At 41.6% G+C, this 23,378-nt stretch overlaps 2 protein-coding genes across 4 annotated transcripts in view; one reads left to right on the top strand and one right to left on the bottom strand.

Moving 5' to 3' along the window:
* Positions 1–3,513: 3,513 nt before the first annotated feature.
* Pyurf (PIGY upstream open reading frame) lies at positions 3,514–5,665 on the bottom strand. Its single transcript, XM_055612785.1, has 2 exons — positions 5,359–5,665; positions 3,514–3,752 (listed from the first exon to the last, which is right to left on the bottom strand). The coding sequence occupies exons 1-2, from the start codon at positions 5,553–5,555 to the stop codon at positions 3,611–3,613; spliced, it is 339 nt and encodes a 112-aa protein (XP_055468760.1). The 5' UTR covers positions 5,556–5,665; the 3' UTR covers positions 3,514–3,610.
* Positions 5,666–12,429: 6,764 nt separating this feature from the next.
* Positions 12,430–23,378, top strand: part of Lancl2 (LanC like glutathione S-transferase 2) — a 79,700-nt gene continuing 68,751 nt past the window's right edge. For all 3 annotated transcript variants that reach the window (XM_055612955.1, XM_055612954.1, XM_055612953.1), the window contains exon 1: positions 12,430–12,780. In XM_055612955.1, the coding sequence (XP_055468930.1) occupies positions 12,577–12,780 (204 nt within the window). In that variant the 5' untranslated portion in view covers positions 12,430–12,576. The remainder of the gene's footprint in view (positions 12,781–23,378) is intronic.

The raw sequence follows: 23,378 nt of genomic DNA, 5'->3' as shown, positions 1-23,378 counted from the left end.
TAGGACCCTAGATCTGGGGCTCTGCAGGGTCTTGAAGGCGCACTCACTCTCTAGCAGGTCAAATTGGAAAGCACAGGGGTTCTCCCTGTTCTCTACTCTCAGTTTTGGGCCTGCTGGTTTCAAACGCGGGTGTAGGAGCTCCTTTAGCTCAGTGGTGCTGCAGCCACCAATCTTGGGAGTCCAGGTGCAGTAGCAGAACTGGAAGGCCAGTCCAGGTGCCCGCTGGGAAGTCCTGGGGAGCCACAACAGTGGTCCACTGATCTAGGTGGCCTGGTGCCTTGTGTACCTGGGTGGTTTGGCAGGTGTCATGACTTTGGTGGCTGTACAGCCGGCTGTCTGCCACTGAGGGATTGGGCGGTCTGTACAGTCACTGGCTGGGAGGCCCTGAGGAGTCCGTACAGCTGCTCGAAGACCCAGGATTTGGAAGGATGGATGATACCATCGATCTGGAACTTGGAAGGCTGGTACAGCAGGCAGCCACGGCTCAGGAGCTAGGAGCCCTATCTCTGCTGTCTCAGTTTCCTGGCAGTGAGTTCTGTGCTAAGAGTCTCTAAGAGTCTTTTAGAGTCTCTGTGAGCTGGCTCCGCCGAGGAGGAGGCCCGAAATGGGAAAGTGCAAGCAGTTCGAATGTTCACCATTCTCTGCCCCCAGAGAAGTCCGCTGGTGACCTGAATCTAAATGGTCTCAGCTCATGTGATGTTCCCTCTCATTCAGGAAGTCTCAGTGTCAATTTTCTGGCTTCAGTTGCCCCTCAACTCACCCATTTCGGAGTTTCAGATCCTCTGCCTCTCAGATACGGTGAACACTGGTCACCACCATCTTGGATCCCCCCATACCCTCTTAACACTTCCTCCCCAACCTCTTGCCTCTCCATGCTCTCTTCTACTTGCTTGTCTTCTTTGGTGACCCAACGGGCTTAAGTGGCATTTTGATAAAGATTTTTTCTATCTCAAGATGTCATTGACTGACTTCCTGATCCTGCCTGCACCTCTCAAGTGCTGGGTTTCAAAGGAGTCTCCCTGGCTTAGCAGACACTCTTGTTTCCCCATCTGTACAATTGTGCCATTACCTCCTCTCTAGCTTCTGAGATTAAACACTGTGTACTGTGCCGATACCTGCACCAACCGTACTTTGTACATGTAGATTATATGAGAGAAGAGTTAAATATTGAGCTCCCTCAGAGATAACTTGCCAGCTCCCTAAAGTGATTAGTTAAAAAATCTGCAACTGACTTACCAGATTAACACTATCTTATTGGCAAAACTGTTCTTTTTATGTTAACCAGTTTTCAGTTGGCTAAGTGTGAAATTCAGGGTTAAAAACTCCACTTCAGCCCTAGGGAATTTGCTCAGTCCTCACTAAGAAAACAAATGGGATAGACATTAGAAGCAGGAGAAAACAGGGAACAGGACAAGAGCCTACCTCAGAAGGCCCCTGAAAGACTCTACCCAGCAGGGTATCAAAGCAGATGCTGAGACTCATAGCCAAACTTAGGGCAGAGTGCACAGAATCTAATGAAAGAAGGCAAAGATAGAAAGCTCTGGAGGGGACAGGAACTCCATAAGGAGAGCAACAGAACCAAGAAATCTTTTCTAAGACTGATACTACAACCAAGGACAATGCATGGAGATAACCTAGATATAGCCTGCACAGATGTAGCCCATGGGAGCCCAGTCTCCAAGTGGGTTCCCTAATAATGGGAACAGGGACTGTCTCTGACATGAACTCAGTGACTGGCTCTTTGATCACCTCCCTCTGATGGGGAAGCAGCCTTAACCAGCCCACATAGGAAGACAATGCAGCCAGTTCTCATGAGACCTGATAGGCTTGGGTCAGAGGGAAGGGGAGGAGGACCTCCCCTATTAGTGGACTTGGGGAGGGGCATGGGAAGAGAAGAGGAGAGGGAGGGTGGGATTGAGAGGGGATGAGGGAAAGGGCTACAGCTGAGATACAAAGTGAATCAATTGTAAACAAACAAACAAAAAAACTGCACTTCAGGAACTGAGATGCCATATGTTATATTTTAGCTCTGTGTTGCTATGTGATAATATAAAAATGTGACTTATATTTAATTATATTGACCATATAATAGAAAACATGTATGGCAGGTTTTAATTTTTTATTTTACAGGAAGAATCACTGTAAATATATTAACTACTTTAGGAGACTGGCTCATTAAGAATCAATTGGGGGACAGTGAGATAACCTAGATGATAAAGGTCTCATCACCAAGCCTGACCACCTGAGTTCAAGCTGCAGAATACACATGGTGCAAAGAGAGAATCAATTCCACAAGTTGTCCAGTGACTTCCCCATGTCATGTGACTACCCAACATAAATAGAAAGATTAACACATTAGTAGAGGATTTCAGTGACTGCACACTTGCCTATCATGCCCAAGGACCTGGGCTGGAGCATTTATAAGCAATTAAATTTATAACCAATTTTTAAATTTTTTTAGGGTAAGGATTGAAACATTTCTGGTATGCTTCTAAGGTACATACTCTATCATTCTCAATCAGTTTTGTTACAGTTCTAGAAAACCAAAGCTCAAGACATTAGGGCATACCAATTTCCCAGGGCAAAAACAAAACAAAACAACAACAACAACAAAAAAAAACCCCAAAAAACTAGTATACCTTGAAACATGGCTCTAAACTTTAATGGTACATAACCAGTCCTGACCTTACCTACCCAACGTACCTCGATTTCCTGGGAAATTATTCTCTTTTGAATATTAAGTGCCTCTGTAAATAAAACGTAGCTACATAAAGTATTTCCATGTTGTTTTCTCGAGACTTTTGAGACAAAAACATCTATTCAAACAGTCGTCCTTTCTCCCCAGCAAACTGGGTTCATTGTTAAATTGTCAGCATCTTGTTTTATTGATGTAAGCATATGGTCCAATGTAATTAAGGTAATTTTACAAACTCAGAATTTTCTAAGTACTTAAGCTTACCACTGACCTTGAAGCTAAACATTTTAGATTACTAACTTTTTAATGAATGGGATGAAAAACAGGCCTCAGCCAATGACTGGCACTGTTAATCTGAGTGAGACATGTCACTGAAATGTTTCTTCTGACACAGCAGTTATAAGTAAAAATCTTCAAAAAAACAAGGAAACATGTATGAAAAAGGTTCCACTGCCTGCCTCCTAGTCCTAAGCCTGAGAGAAACAAGACAGATAAATATTTTTGTAAACCAAATAGCCTTGTGTATAGTTTTCACAGATGCTGCTGAAGACCTTCTACTCTATTATACTTATCATCCTGGCTATGGTTGTACTAACTATGTTTATTGAGTTTTGGGCCCATCTAGTTCCAAAGGTAGAAGAACACACACACGCTGGCATGGTAGTTAGAGCATGACTACCTCCTGGCATGACAGGAGCAGACTGTAAAAGCAAAGCCTGGTTGTGCTGGAATAGCCCTGTGGGAAGTTCTCCTCCAGAAAGACAGAGCAGAACAGCCCTGCTTTATTAAGAGAGCAGTGAAAGAACAGTCCAACAGGCCAAGGCAGAATCACTGTTTATTCCAACTGCCCTTCCCCCGTTTTAAAGGTACACGGCATTATGAGAAATCCATAGTTATGTTTTTAAGAATCACGGTCTAGTGCTGCTCAACTTTTTCTTGCTTCTTATTTTGATGTGTTGTTCTTGCAGCCTGTGGTATCATATTAGGAATTCCATCAATGATTGGATACGCTATTCCCAACTCTTCATTAATCAGTTCATTTGTCGATGCTTCATATCTGGGAGAAAAGTGAATTATGGAAAATTAAAGCTTAGAAGGGTTTGATGCACAATAAATAGCACTATCCAATGTTTGAATCAGAGTTACTCTTCCAATAGCTTTCTTCTTGAACACATAGGTCAATCTACCATTTCTTTCAGAAAAATCATCTTATAATATGTAATTATTCCTATCGGATTTAGTATTTGTCTTTTTTTTTTATTCCCTATGTATGCCTTAACTTTTTCATACAAGTTAGAAAATACGTCTATGTTTCGTGACAGTATTTCTTTCTTGTTTTGGGCACCCCAAACCATTCTGAGAGGGGGAAAAAAAAGAGAGAACTTCCTATGTTGATGTAAATGCTAGATAGATTTATATGAGACAGCAGAAAGAAACCACTGAGAATGAAAACACGCAAAATAAAAGCCTGGAAGAGGAAAGACCACAAAGGAGGAACTCTGGAAAGGAGAGTCTACAGTGAGCTAGCTACACAATTAGCTAAACAGTAAAGCAAATGGTGATTGATGATTTCAGGAAACTGAATAATCTCTTCATATAGAGAAACTACTCTAGAAGGTGAAAATCAGAGTAAAAATCGCTAGTAATTTGCTACCTAAAGATAACCACATTTTTGCATTTATTAATTTCGTAATACTAATGGTGCCGATCATTATTCTCTTTCTGGAGTCTGGAACTGTGGATGTATTTTCCCCGAAACCAGCTGAAGGTTAAAATTTTAATAAAACCCAGGTAGGCCACAACTGAAAGCAAAGGACAGTGCAGTGAGATTAACACTGCCAGGCATCGAGTGTACCGGTTTAGCACTTCACAAGACTCTGGAAGCTACAATGATAATTTTGTCTTAAATAGTGAATTGTTCTGATTTTGTCCTGAGCATCTCTGGTTCATATACGTGGCAGTACACTGCAAACAAGAGACTTTTTAAAGACGATTGAAGGCAGGAGTGATGCTTTAACTCCCTTGAAGGGAGTTGAAGGAGGCTGAGGCAGGAAGAGTATCACAACTTGGAGGCTAGCCTGGGTTAGAGTTCCAGAAAGGAGCAAACCAAATAGGGAAACTTGTCTCACCAAACCAAACCAAACCAAACCACAACAAAAGCAAGGATGAAGAGAGAGGCTGGGAAGACTCGTAAGTCAAACTGCTTACCCTGTGAATACAAGAACCTGAGTGCTGATCATCAGTTAAATATGTAAACTCCTGAGAGTGAAGTCCCAGCTCTATTTGCTCCAGGTTCTCTTATCCCTTCCAGTGAGTGAAGAAGACAGTACAAGTTGACCTCCTTCGATGGCGCGCAACTACTCTCTCACACATACACACACGCAAAAAAAAAACAGAATGAAAAAAGAAAGGTCCAGACGCTGGCCCTGACATTGTGGTTCAACTGGCTCTGAAGACCAGACAGCGTGAGAAACCCCTCCAGGATTGATGGTAAAGAGCAGCCACTGGGGAGGCGGAGAAAAGTTCAGCTCGGGTCGTGGGCGGGACTGACCCCCAACAGGGGTGTGTCCTGGCGGGGTCGTATTCTTGGAGTGGGCTCAGGTCATGCCAGCTGTGGCCACAGGCCACCCCTTCCCCGGGGAAAGGCGGCTGGTGAGTTTTACCTAAGCGGCTTCTTGGAGAGCGGACACACTAAAAACTGCAGCAGCGCCGGGTGGAAGGTGCAGGGCTCCTCAGCCTTCTCGCTCTGGTCCGCGTAGGACCTGGCGCCGGGCACAAGGAGACATCTCCGGGTGACAGCAGCCGATGCGCGCGGCCTCCACAGCCCCTGGGCGAGCCTGCGGCACGTGGCGCTCAGCATGGCCGCTCAGACACCAACGAGACCCTGCTCCGAACTTCTCCACGGTTTCCCCGGCTTCTACCCGCCGGGTCACCCTGGCCCGTGGCGCCCCGCCCCTCTGTGCAAAGCTGAATGCAGCCCGGGAACCACCGGCGTTGGCTTTGTGGTTCCGGCAGCAGAACTGACGTTCCCGGGTCCAGAAACTGTAGACTAAACCAATCCTCATTTGGGTGTCCAGCTTTTCAGGAGGGTTAATCACAGAGGTGCCAAGAAGTAGACCCAACTGCAGTCACATAGCGCTTGGCTTCGACTTTCGTGGTTATCTTCAGAGTCTTCAAACAGACATATTGAATCTCTTAGAAGTAGCATCTTGTTTAATCTTAATCGTACAGTATCACAGTTTCTGTGGCCCTGTTTGGATGCCATCCCCAATAAAAAATTTAAGAATTGCTTTCCTCTTACTTTGTATACTGTGGAGGCTTTTACAACTTGAGAGTTGTTAGTTGTGAATACTATGACGAAGCACAGCTAATTCATACCTGTAAGTAAGCTGTTTGCAACCTATGGATCACGACCACTTTGGGAGTGGAACAGCCCTTTCACTGCTGTTGTCTAAGATCATCGGAAGAACGCAAATATTTCCGTTACAATTCACAATAATAACAAAATTACAGTTATGAAGTAGCAATGAAAATATGTGGTTGGGATTCACCCAAACCACAAGAAACTGTATTAAAGGGTCACAGCATTATGAAGATTGAGACCCACTTCTATAAGGCGGTCTGGTTAAGTAAACAGACAGCTGTCCCTTAGTCAAATGGTTTACTGGAATTATTCAGTGGGTTTTTGATCCCAACTGTACATGGAAGTAATTCCTGTTTGATTTTCCTTATGCAATAGTGAGGGAGAGAGAGCTTGTTACATATTTATAAGCCAGACAACCCAATTCCCTTCTTGGTACAATGAATAATTCAGTATCCTTATTGGAATAATAAGATTAATAATTGTCCACATTATAAACTGGAAGTTGGGGTGGGCCAGGGGAGAGGAATTTACCTACCTAAGATAGTACAAGGCTAGCTTGGTGTGTGGTGCCCACCTTTAATCCCAGCACTCTGGAAGCAGAAGCTGGGAACTCTCTGAGTTTGAGGCCAGCCTGGGATACTGACTAAGTTCTAGGACACCCAGAGCTACACAGAGAAACCCTGTCTTAAGAAGCCCCCACCCCATCTACAAAGCTGACTGACATATTAGAACTCTCCATGACTGTAGAGACTTGGAATGTTACAGGGTCAGAGCCAGGTTATCTTCAGCTGTCTTTAGATGGTTTAAAAGCCATTTATTGCCTACCTCTGTGTCTGATCTATTGTTTTTGTGCAGACTCTTTATAATTCTTTTGGGAATGTACTCACAGCCCACTATCACCTAATGTGAAAGAGAATTCCTGGAAAGAAGCTGTGTCTGCCGAGACTGGTTGACTGTCTAGACCTTGGTGATGCGGAGAAGTTGGAAGATCACAAGTCCAGAGCCAATATGTACTGAAGCATCATTAGCCCCCGTAATAGACATCTATTACCCTCCTCTATACAGGACCTGACACCTTTGCCACCAATATGTAAATCCTTTGGAATATATGAACAGACCCCTAGTTTCTACCAATCATAAGGATGTTGTCAGATAGCAGGTAAGGCCTATAACTGCTTCCGAACTTTGCTGTAGCCTGCTTACCAGATGTACCCACTAATATATTTTATGACCTTTAAAAAAAACTATAAAAATTACTGAGGTTGAAGTAGAGGGACATAGGTAGACAGGAATAGTGAAAATGACTCCCTAAGATAGTGGCTTCTTGTTCCCAGACAAGAAAGGAAGGCATAAGGGGTATGTATCCAAACAGAAACAGAAGAGAAAAAGAGGAGGACCCAGGGACCTTATAAAACACCCAGTTGAGTGTCCCTTTAGCATATTCCCAGCTTTGGGGCTTCTCCCATCCCAAAGGGAGCTGTTTGCAAAAAAAAAGCTGTTACTTTTGTTTTCTCCACAACTCAGTCTTGCCTTTTCCTGACATTCAATTCCTTGTCATTCCATGGAATAAACTCAGAGATTCCCTTGATGACTACCAGCACCCCATTACATCTCCTGGGGGTTCATCTGTGATTTGAGAAGACCTCTACTCAAGATAGGTATGCATTGGTAAAAATCAAAAAGGACTCAGAAGTGGCCATGGTCTTCTGGTACTCTGTGGGCCACTTCAGAGCGAGGGAACCCTTTGACCATGACTAACATGGTTTGAACCCCAAGTCAGCCCCCACCTCTACTAGAAATAAGGAGAGTAGGGGGGTCAGGCTCTGATAGACTAGCACGCTTTGATCTCCTATGGCTAAATGGAGATTTCTTCTTCAAAAACTAGGGCAGGACTTATATCGCCACTTAAGTCAAGTGACACTGCCAAGTTGGACTCCTCCAAAAGAACAAACATCTCTCCAGGGATAGAAGGTGGGAAAGGGAAGGTTTTTTCACTCAATACACCTGGGAAGGTCCATGGGGAAAGTCATCCCTCTGCTTGATTGCTTCACTCGAGGATGAATAGGTAAGTGTATACAACTGAAGACAGGCTGTCTAGGGGAATAGGGGAAGGAAAGACTCAATTTTCTCTGTTTCTTGAGATGCTATAGCACATAAGTGAAACCTGAAGTATTCTTGAAAATTCCTAATGTTCCAAAATAGAAAGTTTTGCCAATCTTGCTTTAAGTTGGAGGTGGGAAGTGCCTGAAATTCAAATGGAGGCAGCTAGGAGTGAGTTAATGTGTAGGAAAGCTTTCCTGGGTGCCTGCACTCCCGAGGGGCATTAGCTCTCTGTTGGGAACCCACAAGACTAACAAAAACTTGTCCTTGCTCTTCTTTAGAGCTCTGGAATGCTTCTCTACCTTGGAAATCAAGAGGCTACATATATAGCCATGTATTTCTGCCACCTGAGTCCTCTTTCTCTGGCTCCAACAAAACCCATATATTACAATCTGACTACTTAGCTCTCCTGGAGCGCTGTCTACCATATACTAAAAGACCTCAGAGAGTTTAGCCCACAGCTGTATGGTACCCCACTCCCCCCCCCCCCACCCCGGCTCCTGAATGTTTCCTTTGGAGGAGATGTTGGGAAAATTCAGACCTTCTTATGTTCACAGAGCCCTTTCATTAGCAAAGCCTAAATAACACAAGATTGCAGTTATCAAATCCTGTTCTAATATTGCCCACCCAGCACCTCTACCAAGGCAAACCATGACTGACTATTTCTAACAGCCCAAAGGTGCAATTAGGGAGCCCTCCTCATCCATGACTTTCCCTTTATGTCACCGAGAGACAGGAAACTTCCCTGGGAATTCTGGCTCAGCTAATAGAACCCATGCCACAACAATGAAATACCTTAGCAAGGAATTGAACTACTGCCTAAGGAATGGCCAGGACGCCTAAGAGCAAGTAAAGCCACAGAGTGCTCCTGGTCCCTGCAGCACATAAACTGATACTGGAAATCCCCTCATTGTATAGAACCCTCACAACATTGAGGAAATACTTAATTCTAAAAGATTCTCATGGCCGTTGGACAACTGAGTAGTGAAATATGAGGCTCTTCTAACAGAAGGGCTGGAGATGACATTTAAGGTCTGCCCCCATCTTACACTGCTGATGGGGAAAATCTTGAGCCTGTATGCCATGATGTCTTGCTAGAAACCTGTGCTTCTAGACATGACCTTAAAGACCAATCTATAGAAAACTTTATTCTCCAAATGTTTGCTGATGGGAATCCATCCACTCAGAATAGAATTAATAAGGCAGAAAATGAATGTTGTAACAAAGTATTAGACTCTCGAATCAAACACTTTCCATGTCAATATTGCTTTTCTAGTTCAGAGTTGCAGATTATATACTCCCCACCGAAACATGGTCATGTTCTCCACAGCAACAATCCACTCTTTGGTACCAACTTTTACATTAGTTTCTTTTATATTGCTGTGATAAATCAATGTGACAAAGGCAATTCATAAGAGGAAAAGTTGATTCGGGCTTACAGTTGCAGAGGAATAAGAGTCCATTATGGCAGGGAAGCAAGCAAATAAGCAGCTTTTCTACAAGTTTCCTTCTTCTGCTGCTGCTTTTCTACAAGTTTCCTGCTTCTGTTCCTGCTCTGATCTCCCTTTATGGTGGACTAAGATCCAGGCATGTAGCTAAATGAACCCTTTCCTCTCCATATTGATTTTGGCCATGGTGTTTGTCACAGAAATGGGAAGCAAACGGATACATATGTATATCTGGGGCTGCACACTCACACAGCTATCTGCAAAGAAAGGGATATTATTAACAATCACTGTGAACCCCATCAAATAGTCCAAGAAAATTCTAAATTTAATATAGGCAGTTCTGCTGCCTGCGTCACAGCTGAAGATATGGGACCCAAAGGCTTCTCTTACAAGGAAGCTGTCTATTATATTGTCAGGCTTCTAGCAGATTATTATCCAAATGCCAGAGCTCTGAAAGTTACAGGCATGATACTTTTACACATTTTGCTTCTTTGTCTTCTATATATGGCTGCATCCATTCTGCTTGAATGTTTTACGGTCTTAGATGGTAATGGCTAGAGTGATGAGAGAAAACCATTTTCTAAACAAACTGTCTGGGTTTCATACTTTTTAGATTTGGACTGGCAGGTGGGCAGCTTTTGTTTAGCTTGTGATCTCTTCTGTGATCTTTTTATCATTTATTGGCAACATGTAGTTATTTAGATGTTATTTATGGCCCCACGCTTATCAAAAGCCAATGATATGTTGAGGATATGATCACCCTCTTTCTTGTGGATCCTCTAGACTCCTTGATATTTTATTTGAAGGTGTATTGTGGATCAAAACATATGTATTGTTATTCTTTGCTGTTGTGGCATACAGACTACATGGTTTTATTATGTCTATCAATTTTAGAACACTTTCCCCATAAGAAAAAAGAGTATGGTGACATCTGTTCTAAGAGAGTGATGGATGCATGAATGATAGGACTCTGAAATTACAGAAAGGAAACACTCTTTGTTCATTCACAAGCCACTGTTGCTGGATAAGTCACTTCTTTCCTTTCCCATTGCAGCCACATCCTAGCTCTGGGTGTGACATGGTCATTAGACAGCAGATACCCAGACAGTGATAAACTAAATGATGACAGTTGGGGGTTGTTACATCTAAACAGCAACTACACAAGCTAGTAGGGTCTTTTTAATATTGAGGCAAACATATGCTTCCTTTAAACATTCTGAAGAGAAACCCCAGATATAGTAGCAGTATAAACTACATGCAATCTGAGGACTTTTCCCATGAGTCACAAAATAGAACACTGAGACCTGGTGCCAGCCAGAGGAAGAATTGCCTTCTAAAGACTTCACAGTTGTGTGGACTTGTCAGATCACCTTGCAGAAGATGGAGAAGCAGACAGTATGATGGACCAATGATTGGCCAGAGCATACCTGGACCTGGGCTGCTGAACAAGGCATATCTACAAGGTCTAGAGTTTAAACCAAAGCCTTGGGTCAGGATCTGAAGACAAGTGGAGCAGGTGTGTGTGTGTGTGTGTGTGTGTGTGTGTGTGTGTGTGTGTGTTGTGTTTGTCACTGGTTCTTAGTGTCTCCTCTCCATGTAGGTACATTGACTAAATCTTTTTCTGCTTTTCACTCTTGTCTCTCAATTGGATATGAAGGTTAGTGGCAGAGCCTAGCTAATTAGGGATTCCCGGAGAGAGGGTCCAAGTCTTCTAACCCTCACCTCCACTTTCATGATCATGTTCTGGTGGTTCGGGTTGCATATATAATAAAGGACACACACAAAAAACTAACCCCCTCCACTTTACTCTGTTCTGAGGCCAAAGGTGAGAATGAGTGAAGTCTTGGCTGCTTGATAGTGTTCTATCATGTCACCTTTGGCAGTATATTAACAGGTACCTTTCTTGAACTCAGGAAATCACATCCATTAAGCTGTTCTGTGATTCTTGGCTTTCTTGCCTATTAACCTGGTATCTCCACCAAGTACCAATGTTTATTAAATGAAAGAAAACTGAAACACAGTATTTCCTTTTAGGAAAAATCATTACACAAATTTGCTTCCAGGCAGTGCAAAAAACACAGAACCAGTAAAGGCTGTGAGTTTACATATTGTGATTATAGAAATTCAAGGATCTATTTGATTCCGTTCTCTTTGCCATCCATGTAATTCTGCTGGCCAGTTATGTTAATCTCGTGATCATGGTGTTCCTCTGGTCTATAAACTATTTAGATGATTAATAAGACTCTTCCATATTATTTCTCGTTACCAAATATGTGAATTTACTCAAAACAAAGAATGAAAATAAAACATTAACAAAAACAAAACAATGGCCTGTGGCTCCTCCTCCAAGCAACCCCCCTCCTAGTCGTGATGAATGGGAGGGACTGTATTCCCCCCCCCCCTCGGGAAGCTATCTTTTCAGTGTTTGGGCCGTTTTGGAATTCTTTTCTTTTCAAGAGATATTTTTAATCAAACAAAGCAGCTGCTGTCCCTGTGATTGGCGCGCGACCAGGGGCCGAGAAAAAAGACGGCGGCAGGGCTGGGCTAGCGAAAATGCTGTCAGTTTGATGATGGAGCGTCTGAAGATGCGCTTTTCCCTGGTCTGCGAACTGCTCACCCTTGAATGAACCCATCTTTCCAGGCTTTCCCTTCCGCAACGTGAGCATCTCGGACGTGCGGTTTTCCCTAGACCCTCTCGGAAGAACACGGCCACGGGGGTGGCGAGGGTAAGACGGTAAGGGAGCCTCTGCGGTTCGGTGGACCGTGCCGGCCGGCTGCGAGCCACTCTTGAAGGGCGTGACTGGCGAAGGCTGGAGGTTCGGCGTCTTCGCGCCAGGTGCTTCCAGATGTGCCAGCCACCGGCTACCGGGAAGGCTTCGCCGCTTAGCTTCGGCCCAAACGCTTTCCAGGAGGTTTGTCCCTGCCTGCGCGCCGTGCCCTGAGCTCTCAGGCAGGAAAAGCGCGCGGACATGGGCGAGACCATGTCAAAGAGACTCAAGTTGCACCTAGGAGAGGCGGAGATGGAGGAGCGGGCGTTCCCTAATCCCTTCCCAGACTATGAGGCCGCCGCCGCTGCCGCGGGGTTCGTCGCTGGAGCAGCGGAGGAGACAGGCCGCGTTTGCCCTCTCCCCACCACGGACGACCCGGGCCTCCCTTTCCACCCCAACGGGAAGGTGAGTTGGCTGCTAGGGCCCGGAGCAGCGGTTAGGTGGGTGAGGCCACCCCCGCCAGTGGTGGCGTCCGGCGGTCACGCCCTGGGTACGCTGACGTCATCGGCGTGCGTCCCGCCCGGTGTAGGTCCTGCCAAAGTCAGGGAAAAGGCGGCAGGGCTGTGCGATCGACCTCTGATAAGACACCGAAACACAATGGTGGAGCATTTTAATGTTTCCTGGGACTAAAAAGTGAATTTGCTGTTATCGCTGTTAGTTAGGCAGATTTTATCACACCTGCCTGTGGGCACGCCCTTGCTTGGAGAAAGGCTGAAGTCACAGCCTGTTAATTATTTTTTTCTTTTTAACTAGTTTTGTTCTTTAAAAGCCTCATACGTGTATTGAGTGCATTCTGGTTGTTCCCAACACACGGTCTTTCATATCTTTAACTCCTCTGCCCAGCTACCTTCCCTACTAATTGCTTCTTTCACCCATCCGCATTTATGCCTTTTTGTTGTTGTTTTTGTCCCCTCTGGGCTTTACCAGTTCCGTCTCTGTGAACTATCCGTTGAAACCTGATGGGTTTACTAGGGTACCAAACTGAAGACAATGGGTATCCCTCTTCCAAGAGTCAGTTTGGAGCTGATAGTAGCATTAAGGGATGGGGTCTTATAAGTCCCTCTCCATCCATGACTGACTTTTGGAAGGGGCTGTCTTGTGCATGACCAGTGCAGATAATTATAGCAGTTCTGAGCTCATGGTTACATTGGCTGTGTCGTATCTTAGAGTCTAGAATTTTTCGGTTCTTCTCTGTCTTCAGGCTCATAGATTTTTTTTTTTTTTTTTTTTCCTGACCGTTTTCCTCAAATGTTCTCAAATCTTAGAGGATCAGTTAGGGCCAAGCTCTCATCTGTCACTTGTAGTGATATGGAACCTTTGGGTGTTTGCCCAAGAGTGCAATAGCAGGGTCTGAAAGATTTATTTATTTATTGTTATTTATTTGTGAAACAAGAGACTGGCCAGGAACTCACAGATAATCCACTTGCTTTGCCTCCTGAGTGCTAGGATTAAAGACAGGCTCCATCATGTTCAGCACATAAGGTATTTTTATTTCTAGCCTTTGAGAACCCTCTAGATTGATTTCCAAATTGGCTGTACCAAGTTACACTCTCACCAACAGTGTAAAAGAGTACCCTTTTACCTACAGCCATGATAACATTTGTTATTTGTATTCTTGATGGTGGCCATTCTGACTGGAGTGAGATCGAATTTTAAGGTAATTTAATCTGCATATCACTCATTGCTGAGGACGTTGAACACTTTTTAAAATATTTACTTTTTGTAAACACATCTTTTGAAAAGAGTTTATCAGTTGTAAAGCCTTTAAAAAAGTGTTTTATGGAAGTGTTTTTCCTGTATGTGTGTATGTATACCATGCACATGCCTAGCACTTGAGGAGGTCAGGAAAGGGTTCTAGATCCTCGGCAAATGTAGTTGTGGACAGTTGTGAGCCAACTGTATGGGGCTAGGAACCAAACCTGGATCTTCTGCAAGAGCAGCGAATGCTCTTAATTACTGGACTTTTACTCCAGTCCTACTTAGACCATTAAAAAAAATTTTGTTGTCTGTTTTCTTGATGCTTAGAGTGGGTTGTTTTTTTTTTTTTTTTTTTTTTTTGTTCTTGTATATTTAAGACACTAGACACTAATCTGTTGAATGTGTAACTGGAAAAGATTTTCTCCTATTTTGTGGGCTTTGAGAGCCATCCCACTTGTTGCCTGTTGGCCATATAGCCTGTGCTATTGTAGTCCTGTTTATAAAGTGCTTACCTATGTCTACATATTGAAGTACAGTCCCTACTCTTCCCTCTAGTACTTTTAGAATATCTTATCTTATGTTGAGGTTCTTCATTTTGAAGTTGAGTTTTGTGCAGGGTGACAGATGAAGAAGTTTCTTTCATTTTTATGTTGCTACCTGAGACTCCCAGCATTGTCATGACCTGCAGAGCTTTGGGATTGACATGATGGGGCAATGGGGGGGGGTGAAGAAACAACAGATATACTTACAGAAAAGCTGGTATCTGGTCAGCTGTTCTCTGCAGCTGAAACTCAGTGCAGTTACTATGTAGAGCTGAGTAAGGAGGTGGGTTGGATAGTCTTTGTAGGGAGTCTCTGCAAAGGAGCAGAGGAGGAAGATGTGGTTGATACTTTGCAAACACTGTCAGCATCCATACCCGGAACAGGGAAAGCTTTGCTAGTTCCCTGATCCTGATCTGGGGTAACTGTGCAATTGGAGTGGTCTGAGTTGCTGGGGTCCTTGGCATGGCCATGTTCATGTTACTAATACCCATTCATTCAAGACTTCATCGGCTCTCCCCCCACCCCCCCCAGCACCATTTGTTTAAGAGGCCCTCTTTTTTTCCAGTGAGGTGTTTGGAATTTTTGTCAAAAAACAAAAAAAACCCAAACCAACCAACCAAACAAAAAAACACATAGCTATAGTAGCATGGACTTATACTTGAGTTCTCTATTATATTCCATTGACCTACATGTCTGTTTTGTTCCAACACCATGACATTTTTTATTACTCTGGATCTGTAGTAAACTTGAAATCAGGTGTGATGTTCCCTCCAGCAGTCCTCTTTTTTGTTCAGGATTAGTTTGGCTGTCCTGTGTATATTTCCATATGAATTTTAGCATTACATTTATCATTTCTATGAAATATTGCTTGAAATTTTGATGGGGATTGCATTGAATCAGTAGATTGCTTTTGGTAGGATGGTTATCTTCATAATATTTATTTTCCAAATTTATGTGCATGGGAAGTATTTTCATTTTGTAGTATCTTCTGTTTATTTGGAGTCTTAAGGTTTTCACTGTACAAGTCTTTAGTGTCCTTGGCTAGATTGATTCCTGGGTTTTTGTGCGTTAGTGTCTTTGTACTTGAGTGTGTAGGTGTGTGTTATGAATGGGTTTAATATCCTTGTTTCCTTTTCAGTACATTTGTCATTGGTATATAGAAAGACTACTGATTTTTGTGTGTTAAATGTTTATATTGCCACATTGTAGCAAGTGCTTATCAGCTCTAAAGAGTTTTGTTTGTTTTTGTTTTTGCTGGAGTCTTTAAGGTCATTGATCATTGATCATTTGGACATTTCCTATTGATATCCCTTTGTTTCCTTCTTTGTCTATTACCCTAGCTAAGAATTCAAGCACTCTATTGAAGAGGAGTGTATAACATGGAAATCTTTGTCTTATTCATGCCTTTTATGTGATTGTCTTAAGTTTTTCTCATTTAGTTTGATGTAGGTTTATCATATATATCTATATTTCATATATATGATGAGGTATACTCTCTGCACTCCTTACCCTCTCCATGATTTTTATCATGGGATTTGGGTGTTAGGTTTTGTTAAAAGCCATCTTTATATGATAAATTACATTTATTTATGTATGATGAGCAGCTACGTATCTGTGGAATGAAACCAACTTGACCATGGTGAATATCCTTTTTATCTGAACTTTAGTTTATAAAATATTTTGTTTGTCTGTTTTATTTTGTTTTTTGAGACAGGGTTTGTCTGTATAGCCTTGGCTGTCCTGGACTCACTTTTTAGATCAGGCCTGCCTCGAACTCAGAGAAATATACCTGCCTCTGCCTTTTTGAGTGCTGGGATTACAGGTGTGTACCACTGTGCCGGTAATTTACAAATATTTTATTGAAAAGTTTTGCATCTGTGTTCATCAGAGAGTTGAATCTGTAATTTTCTCTTTCTTGTGTGTTTTTATTCATGACTTAGTATTGAAATTTGCTTTACAACTAAAATCTATGGCAAAGTTTAAAAAATCCATTATTTATACTTAATTTCCATTGCTCTTTTAATCTATTTCTGGGGGAAGATGCCTATTACAAAATAAAGTACACTGACAGCTGATTGGTGGGGTAACTGTATCCATGAGAATAGTAAATACTGCATTGATGTGGAAAGCAGGTGACTTTCATTTTCAGCATCACACGAAAGAGAATTAGTCTAATTCAAACAAGTACTGAATTGAGTATATTTCTTTTTATGTTTTATCTCTGGGTAAATGTGATTTTGATATAAAAATATACCAAATTAATTTGTTTTTAAAAGAAAATCCACAAATACATAATGAAGCTTGTGATATCTCTAAACAGTTAAGTAGTAAATCGGTTAATATTTGTGGTACTTTGAATGAGAATGACCCCTATAGTCTCATATATTTAAATGTTTGCTTCTCAGGTGGTGGAGTGTTTAGGAAGGATTAGAAGGTGTGGCCTTGTTGGAGAAGATAATATCACTGGGGTGGGCTTTAAGGTTTCAAAAGCCCAGATCAGGCCCAGTTTCATTCTTTCTTTCTCTCCTGACTGGATTAGCTCTCAGTTACTGCTCTAGCACACTACCTCCCTGCCATGCTCTCTGCTATAATGGAAAATGGACTGACCTTCTGAAACTAAACAGAGCCCCAGTTAAATGCTGATATAAGTAGCTTTAGTCATGGTGTCTCTTCATAGCAATAGAACAGTGATAAAGACAGTTTCATACCAGTGTTATGATTCTGAGCAAAGAAAAGGTGAAACGGAAATTGTGTTGTACTTGAAAATGAAAATGAGATATTAAAAGAAGAAAGGGATGGGTCTAAATACTATGAAAGCAGTTATTCACTGTAGTAGTAATTTCTCTGTATAACAAATACTCTTAACACTTATTTTAATAGCCCTTTATTTTGAATTGCTTGTGCCCATCCAGTTCAGAGTTGAAGTGTATATGTGTATATATTTTAACTACCAGCATCAGTTTTATGTGGTATTTTTTGAGGATCCAATCAGAGGAGGAAAACTATACCCAAATTGATAGAGGTTGGCGTAATGAAAAATGACAAGGCTCCAGCTAGTAGCTATCTGATGCTGGATAATAAATTACCCTGAATTTAGCAACCTTTAAACAATTATCTCACACAGCATCTGAGGCTAAGGAATCTAGATCCTCATAATAGCATGCTTACCTATGTGGTTCTGACTCAGCGTTTGTCATGAAGATGCAGTCATTTTAAAGCTCAGTAAGGTAAAGATAATCTCACCTCCTTTTCATAGTGGTTGGCAGGCCTCACTAGCTATTGGGTGGTGGCTTCAGTTAACTATGTTTCCCCCCCTCTTTTATACAGTGTGTGTGTGTGTGTGTGTGTGTGTGTGTGTGTGTGTGTGTGTGTGTCTGCATCTCTATGCATTTCTTAAGCTTTTTCTTTTGCTCTTTTTCTTGTTTGGTCATTTGTCCTACTCTGATTTGTTTGTTTTTGTTTTATATTATTGCATTTCATTATTATTCCTTAGATGCCTGTTTGTTTTCTTTCTTTTTTTAATATTTTTTTTATTTTTTTAAAATATTAGTTACAGTTTATTAACTTTGTATCTCAGCTGTATTCTGCTCCCTCATTCCCTCCCAATCCCACCCTCTCTCCCTCATCTTCTCCCTGCCCCTTTCCAAGTCCACTGATAGGGGAGGACCTCCTCCCCTTTCATCTGACCCTGGTTTATCAGGTATCTTCAGGACTGGCTGCAAAGTCCTCCTTTGTGGCCTAGCAGGGCTGTTCCTACCAAGACTCATTACCAAACCTTCAGCAGAGTGCAGGGAATCATATGATAGAAGGAGGAGTTAATATGACCTGGAGAAGACAGGAGCTCTACAAGGCCTGTTTGTTTTCTAATGAGAGATAGAAGGGATCTGGATCCAAGTGGGAGGGGAAGTGGGACGGAACTGAGAGGAGTAGTGGGGGAGGGGGAGATTAGAAACTAATCAGAATCTATAATATAAAAAAAAAATCTATGTCAATGAAAGGAACAAAAAGAAAACAACCCAATTAAGAATGTGGTACAGATAAAAACAGTATTCTCAAAAGAAGAAACAGACGGCTGAGACACACTTAAATGTTCAACATCCTTAGTCAAGGCGGGAGATGAAAAATCAAAAGTACTTTGAGATTTCATCTTCACCAGTTAGAATGGCCAAGATCAATAAAACAAATGACAGCTCATGATGGCAAGGAAGTAGAGTAAGGGGAACACTTGGCCATCATTATTAAGAATGTAAACTTGTTCCTGGTGCTAGAAGGTATTCTGCATGCTACCAAAAGAGAAGAGTAAACACCAACCCAACTACCAGCCCTTCCAAATGGTGACCTACATGCAAATTGCTTTAGTTCAATAGTGGCATAAAGTTTGGAGGAGTAACCAACCAATACCTGATTAGATTTAAGGTCCACACCATGAGATGGAACCCACACCCAAATCTAATCTGTTGGCCAAGAACCCGAGACTAGGTAGGGCATGGACCCACAGAAATTCTTAATACTATAATTCTACTAAAGGATCCTTAACAACAAGATCCTTAACAACATTGCACTACACTCATAAATCAATGTCGTCAAAGCCCTTATCAGAGAAACTTCCTCCCACCATAGATGGGAATAAATACAAAGACTCACAGCTAGACAATGCATAGAGTGAGGGACCTTAGAAACCTTGGTCCTAAATGGAATGTCTCCATCCTCCCCTCAGAACTCAGGGAACTCTTTTAGAAGGGGAAGCAGAAAGAGTGTAAGAGCTAGAGAGGATGGAGGGCACCAAGGAAACAAGCTTTCAATATAAACTCATAGAGACAGTGCAGCATGCACAGGGCCTGTGAAGGATTAGGCCTTATGGGGTCCTAGTGCTGATAGGAGAAGTGGACACATCCCCCATCCCTAACCCAGAAGCTATCTGTAATTGATAACTGCTCACAAAAATGAAAAGTTAGTTTTCTCTGAGTCTCACTGGATATACAAACCACGGTTAAGGCCAGGATCTATGCCCAGCAGTAGGTAGATACTCAACACAAAATAAACTTTTGTTTTGTTTTTTCCCCATAATGCTTTGGGCATTTTCCCCTTTTTCTTTTTCTTACCCTACAGGTATTTTGATTATTATTTTGCCCATTATATTATGGCTTCTGATTTTGTGTTTTTAGGGGATTTCTGTGCGTGCCAACATGTATATCTCTATGTCTGTATGTGTATTTTGTGCTTTTTCTTTGGCTGTTTTGTTTTTCTGTTTTTTTTTTTTTTTTTTTTTTTTCCTGTCCAGGTTTGTTTGTTTTGATTTTCTCACTCCCTGTCTGTCTCTTTTAGAAAGGAACCCTGCTTGTTTTTGTTTTATAATGAGAGAAAGGAAGATTTGAGTGCCTGGAGAAGTGGGAGGATCTGGGAGGAGTTGGGGGTGGAGCCATAAACAGAATATATTGTATGAAAAAAGTCTATTTTCAATCTAAAGAACAAAAAGAAATTGCAAAAAAAAAAAAACCACAAAGAGATTTTCAAGAATCAGTGGACAATTTTTTTTGACAATTTAATAATATGTATAAAGGTAATATTAACTTACTACTTATATTAGTTATGAAATTTGAATTCACATCTTGTTCAGAAAAATAAAATAAGAGAAACAAACACAGAGAGAAATGTGGAAAGAATTTATAAGTTGATACTTTGGACAAAAAGATTAGAAAGAAAAAATAGATATGATGGGATTTTATACAATAAAATTTTTTTCTTAAATATGAAAAATAAAATATAAAAGCAAATTAAAAAATTAAAACCAAGTCACAGAAAATTCAAATAAGCTTCAAGGTTTATCAGGGTTAAGACTTAGTATGATATATATTTGATGATTAAAAGTTTATAAAATTACCAAGGCTAAATTTCAATACACAAGATAAAACTGATCCATGAATCTTTCTTTACAGCGAGTTTTGTTAAATATTGATTTGTTCTTTTTTTTATTTTTTGAATTTTATTTTTTTCTTATCAGTTACATTTTATTAACTCTGTATCCCAGCCGTGTCCTGATCCCTCATTCCCTCCCAGTCCCTCCCTCCCTCCCTCATCTCCACCGTGCCCCTTGCCAAGTCCACTAATAGGGGGGACCTCCTCCCCATTCATCTGATCCTGTTTTATCAGGTATCTTCAGGACTGGCTGCAAAGCTCTCCTCTGTGGCCTAACAGGACTGCTCCTCCCTTGGGGGGTGGGGAGGCCAAAGAGCCAGTCATTGAGTTCCTGTTAGAAATAGTCCTTGTTCCCCTCACTATGGGAAACCAATTGGTTACTGAGCTACCACAGGCTACATCTGAGCAGAGGTTCTAGGTTATATTCATACATGGTCCTTGGTTGTATGTCAGTCTCAGAAAAGACCCTGTGCCCAGATATATTTGGTCCTTGTGGAGCTCCTATCCTTTCCTCATCAGACTAACTCCCCTTCTTTCTTATGATTCCCTGTACTCTGCCAAAGGTTTGGTCATGAGTCTTTGCTTTGAAAACACTGCTAGTTAGAGTCTTTCAGATGCGCTCAGTAGACACCTGTCATATGTTCAATGCGCATCCCATCTGTCTTTCTAAACGAGGATTGATAATCTTACCCCATGTCTGCTCTCTTGATTATCTTTTTTAGGTGTGTAGATTTCATTATGTTTATCATATCTCATAAGTCTATATAAGTGAGTATATACCGTGTTTGTCTTTCTCCTTCTGGGATATTTCACTCAGGATGATCTTTTCTAGATCCCACCATTTGCCTGTAAATTTCATGATTTCCTCCTTTTTGATTGCTGAGTAGTATTCCATTGTGTAAAAATACCACAATTTCTGTACCCATTCCTCCGTTGATGGACATCTGGGTTATTTCCAGGTTCTGGCTATTACAAATAATGCTGCTATAAACATGGTTGAGCAAATATCCCTTTTGTGTACTTGAGCAAACTTTGGGTATATACCTAGCAGTGGTATAGCTGGGTCTTGAGGAAGCACTATTCCTAATTGTCTTAGAAAGCGCCAGATAGATTTCCAGAGTGGTTGTATCAGTTTACATTCCCACCAGCAGTGGAGGAGGGTTCCCCTTTCTCCACAACCTCTCCAGCATGTGTTGTCCCTTGAGTTTTTCATCTTGGCCATTCTGATAGGTGTAAGGTGATATCTCAGGGTCGTTTTGATTTGCATTTCCTTGATGGCTAATGAGGTTGAGCATTTCTTTAAGTGTTTCTCTGCCATTCGATATTCCTCTGTGAGAATTCTCTGTTTAGCTCTGTTCCCCATTTTTTAATTGGATTACTTGGTTTGCTGCTTTTCAGCTTCTTTAGTTCTTTGTATATACTCGATATTAGTCCTCTGTCAGATAAAGGGTTAGTGAAGATCCTTTCCCAATCTGTAGGCAGTCATTTTGTTTTGATGCCAGTGTCCTTTGCTTTACAGAAGCTTTTCAGTTTCATGAGGTCCCATTTATTGATTGTTGCTCTTAGAGCCTGTGCTGTTGGTGTTCTGTTCAGGAAGTTGTCTCCTGTGCCAATGAGTTCTAGGCTGTTCTCCACTTTTTCTTCTAACAGATTTAGAGTATCCGGTTTTATGTTGAGGTCTTTAATCCACTTGGACTTTAGTTTTGTGCAGGGTGATAAATATAGATCTATTTTCATTTTTCTGCATGTGGACATCCAGTTGGACCAGCACCATTTGTTGAAGATGCTGTCTTTTTTCCATTGAATGGTTTTGGCTTCTTTGTCAAAATTCGAGTATTCATAGGTGTGTGGGTTTATTTCTGGGTCTTCTATGCGGTTCCATTGATCCACCTTTCTGTTTTTATGCCAATACCATGCAATTTTTATTACTATTGCTCTGTAGTACAACTTGAGATCTGGGATAGAGATACCTCTAGATGATCTGTTGTTGTACAGGATTGTTTTGGAGATTCTGGGTTTTTTGTTTCTTTATATGAAGCTGAGAATCTTTTTTTCAAGGTCTGTAAAGAATTGAGTTGGTATTTTGATGGGAATTGCATTGAATCTGTAGATTGCTTTTGGCAGGATGGCCATTTTTCACAATGTTAATCCTACCAATCCATGAGCACGGGAGATCTTTCCATCTTCTGAGATCTTCTTCAATTTCTTTCTTCAGAGACTTGAAGTTTTTCTCAAGCAGGTCTTTCACTTGCTTGGTTAGTGTCACCCCAAGGTACTTTATGTTATTAGTGGCTATTGTGAAGGGTGTTGTTTTCCTAATTTCTTTCTTGGCCCTTTTGTCTTTGGTATACAGGAGGGCTTCTGATCTTTTTGAGTTGATTTTGTATCCTGCCACTTTGCTGAAGGTATTTATCAGCTGGAGGAGTTCTCTGGTTGAATTTTTGGGGTTGCTCATATATACTATCATATCATCTGCAAATAGTGACACTTTGACCTCTTCCTTTCCGATTTGTATCCCCTTGATCTCCTTTAGTTGTCTTATTGCTCTGGCTAGGACTTCAAGTACTATGTTGAAGAGGTAGGGAGAGAGTGGGCAGCCTTGTCTTGTCCCTGATTTCAGTGGGATTGATTTAAGTTTCTCTCCATTGAGTTTGATGTTGGCTATAGGCTTGCTGTATATTGCCTTTACTATGTTTAGATATGTGCCTTGTATTCCTGATCTCTCCAAGACTTTAAACATGAATGGGTGTTGGACTTTGTCAAATGCTTTTTCAGCATCTAAGGAGATGATCATGTGGTTTTTCTCCTTCAGTTTGTTTATGTGGTGGATTACATTGATGGATTTCC

This window comes from Psammomys obesus, unplaced genomic scaffold (assembly GCF_907164565.1).
Source record: "Psammomys obesus unplaced genomic scaffold, mPsaObe1.curated_primary_1811, whole genome shotgun sequence".
Lineage (NCBI taxonomy): Eukaryota > Metazoa > Chordata > Mammalia > Rodentia > Muridae > Psammomys > Psammomys obesus.
Note: the sequence above shows the minus strand (reverse complement) of the source record. Positions and strands in the feature narration are given on the sequence as shown.

Excerpts from the sequence above, each read along its gene's own strand:
- Pyurf (XM_055612785.1), bottom strand. The coding sequence starts at position 5,555 with ATGCTGAGCGCCACGTGCCGCAGGCTCGCCCAGGGGCTGTGGAGGCCG. Across the intron at positions 3,753-5,358 it reads CTCTCCAAGAAGCCGCTTAG|ATATGAAGCATCGACAAATG; the intron begins GTAAAACTCACC and ends CTTTTCTCCCAG.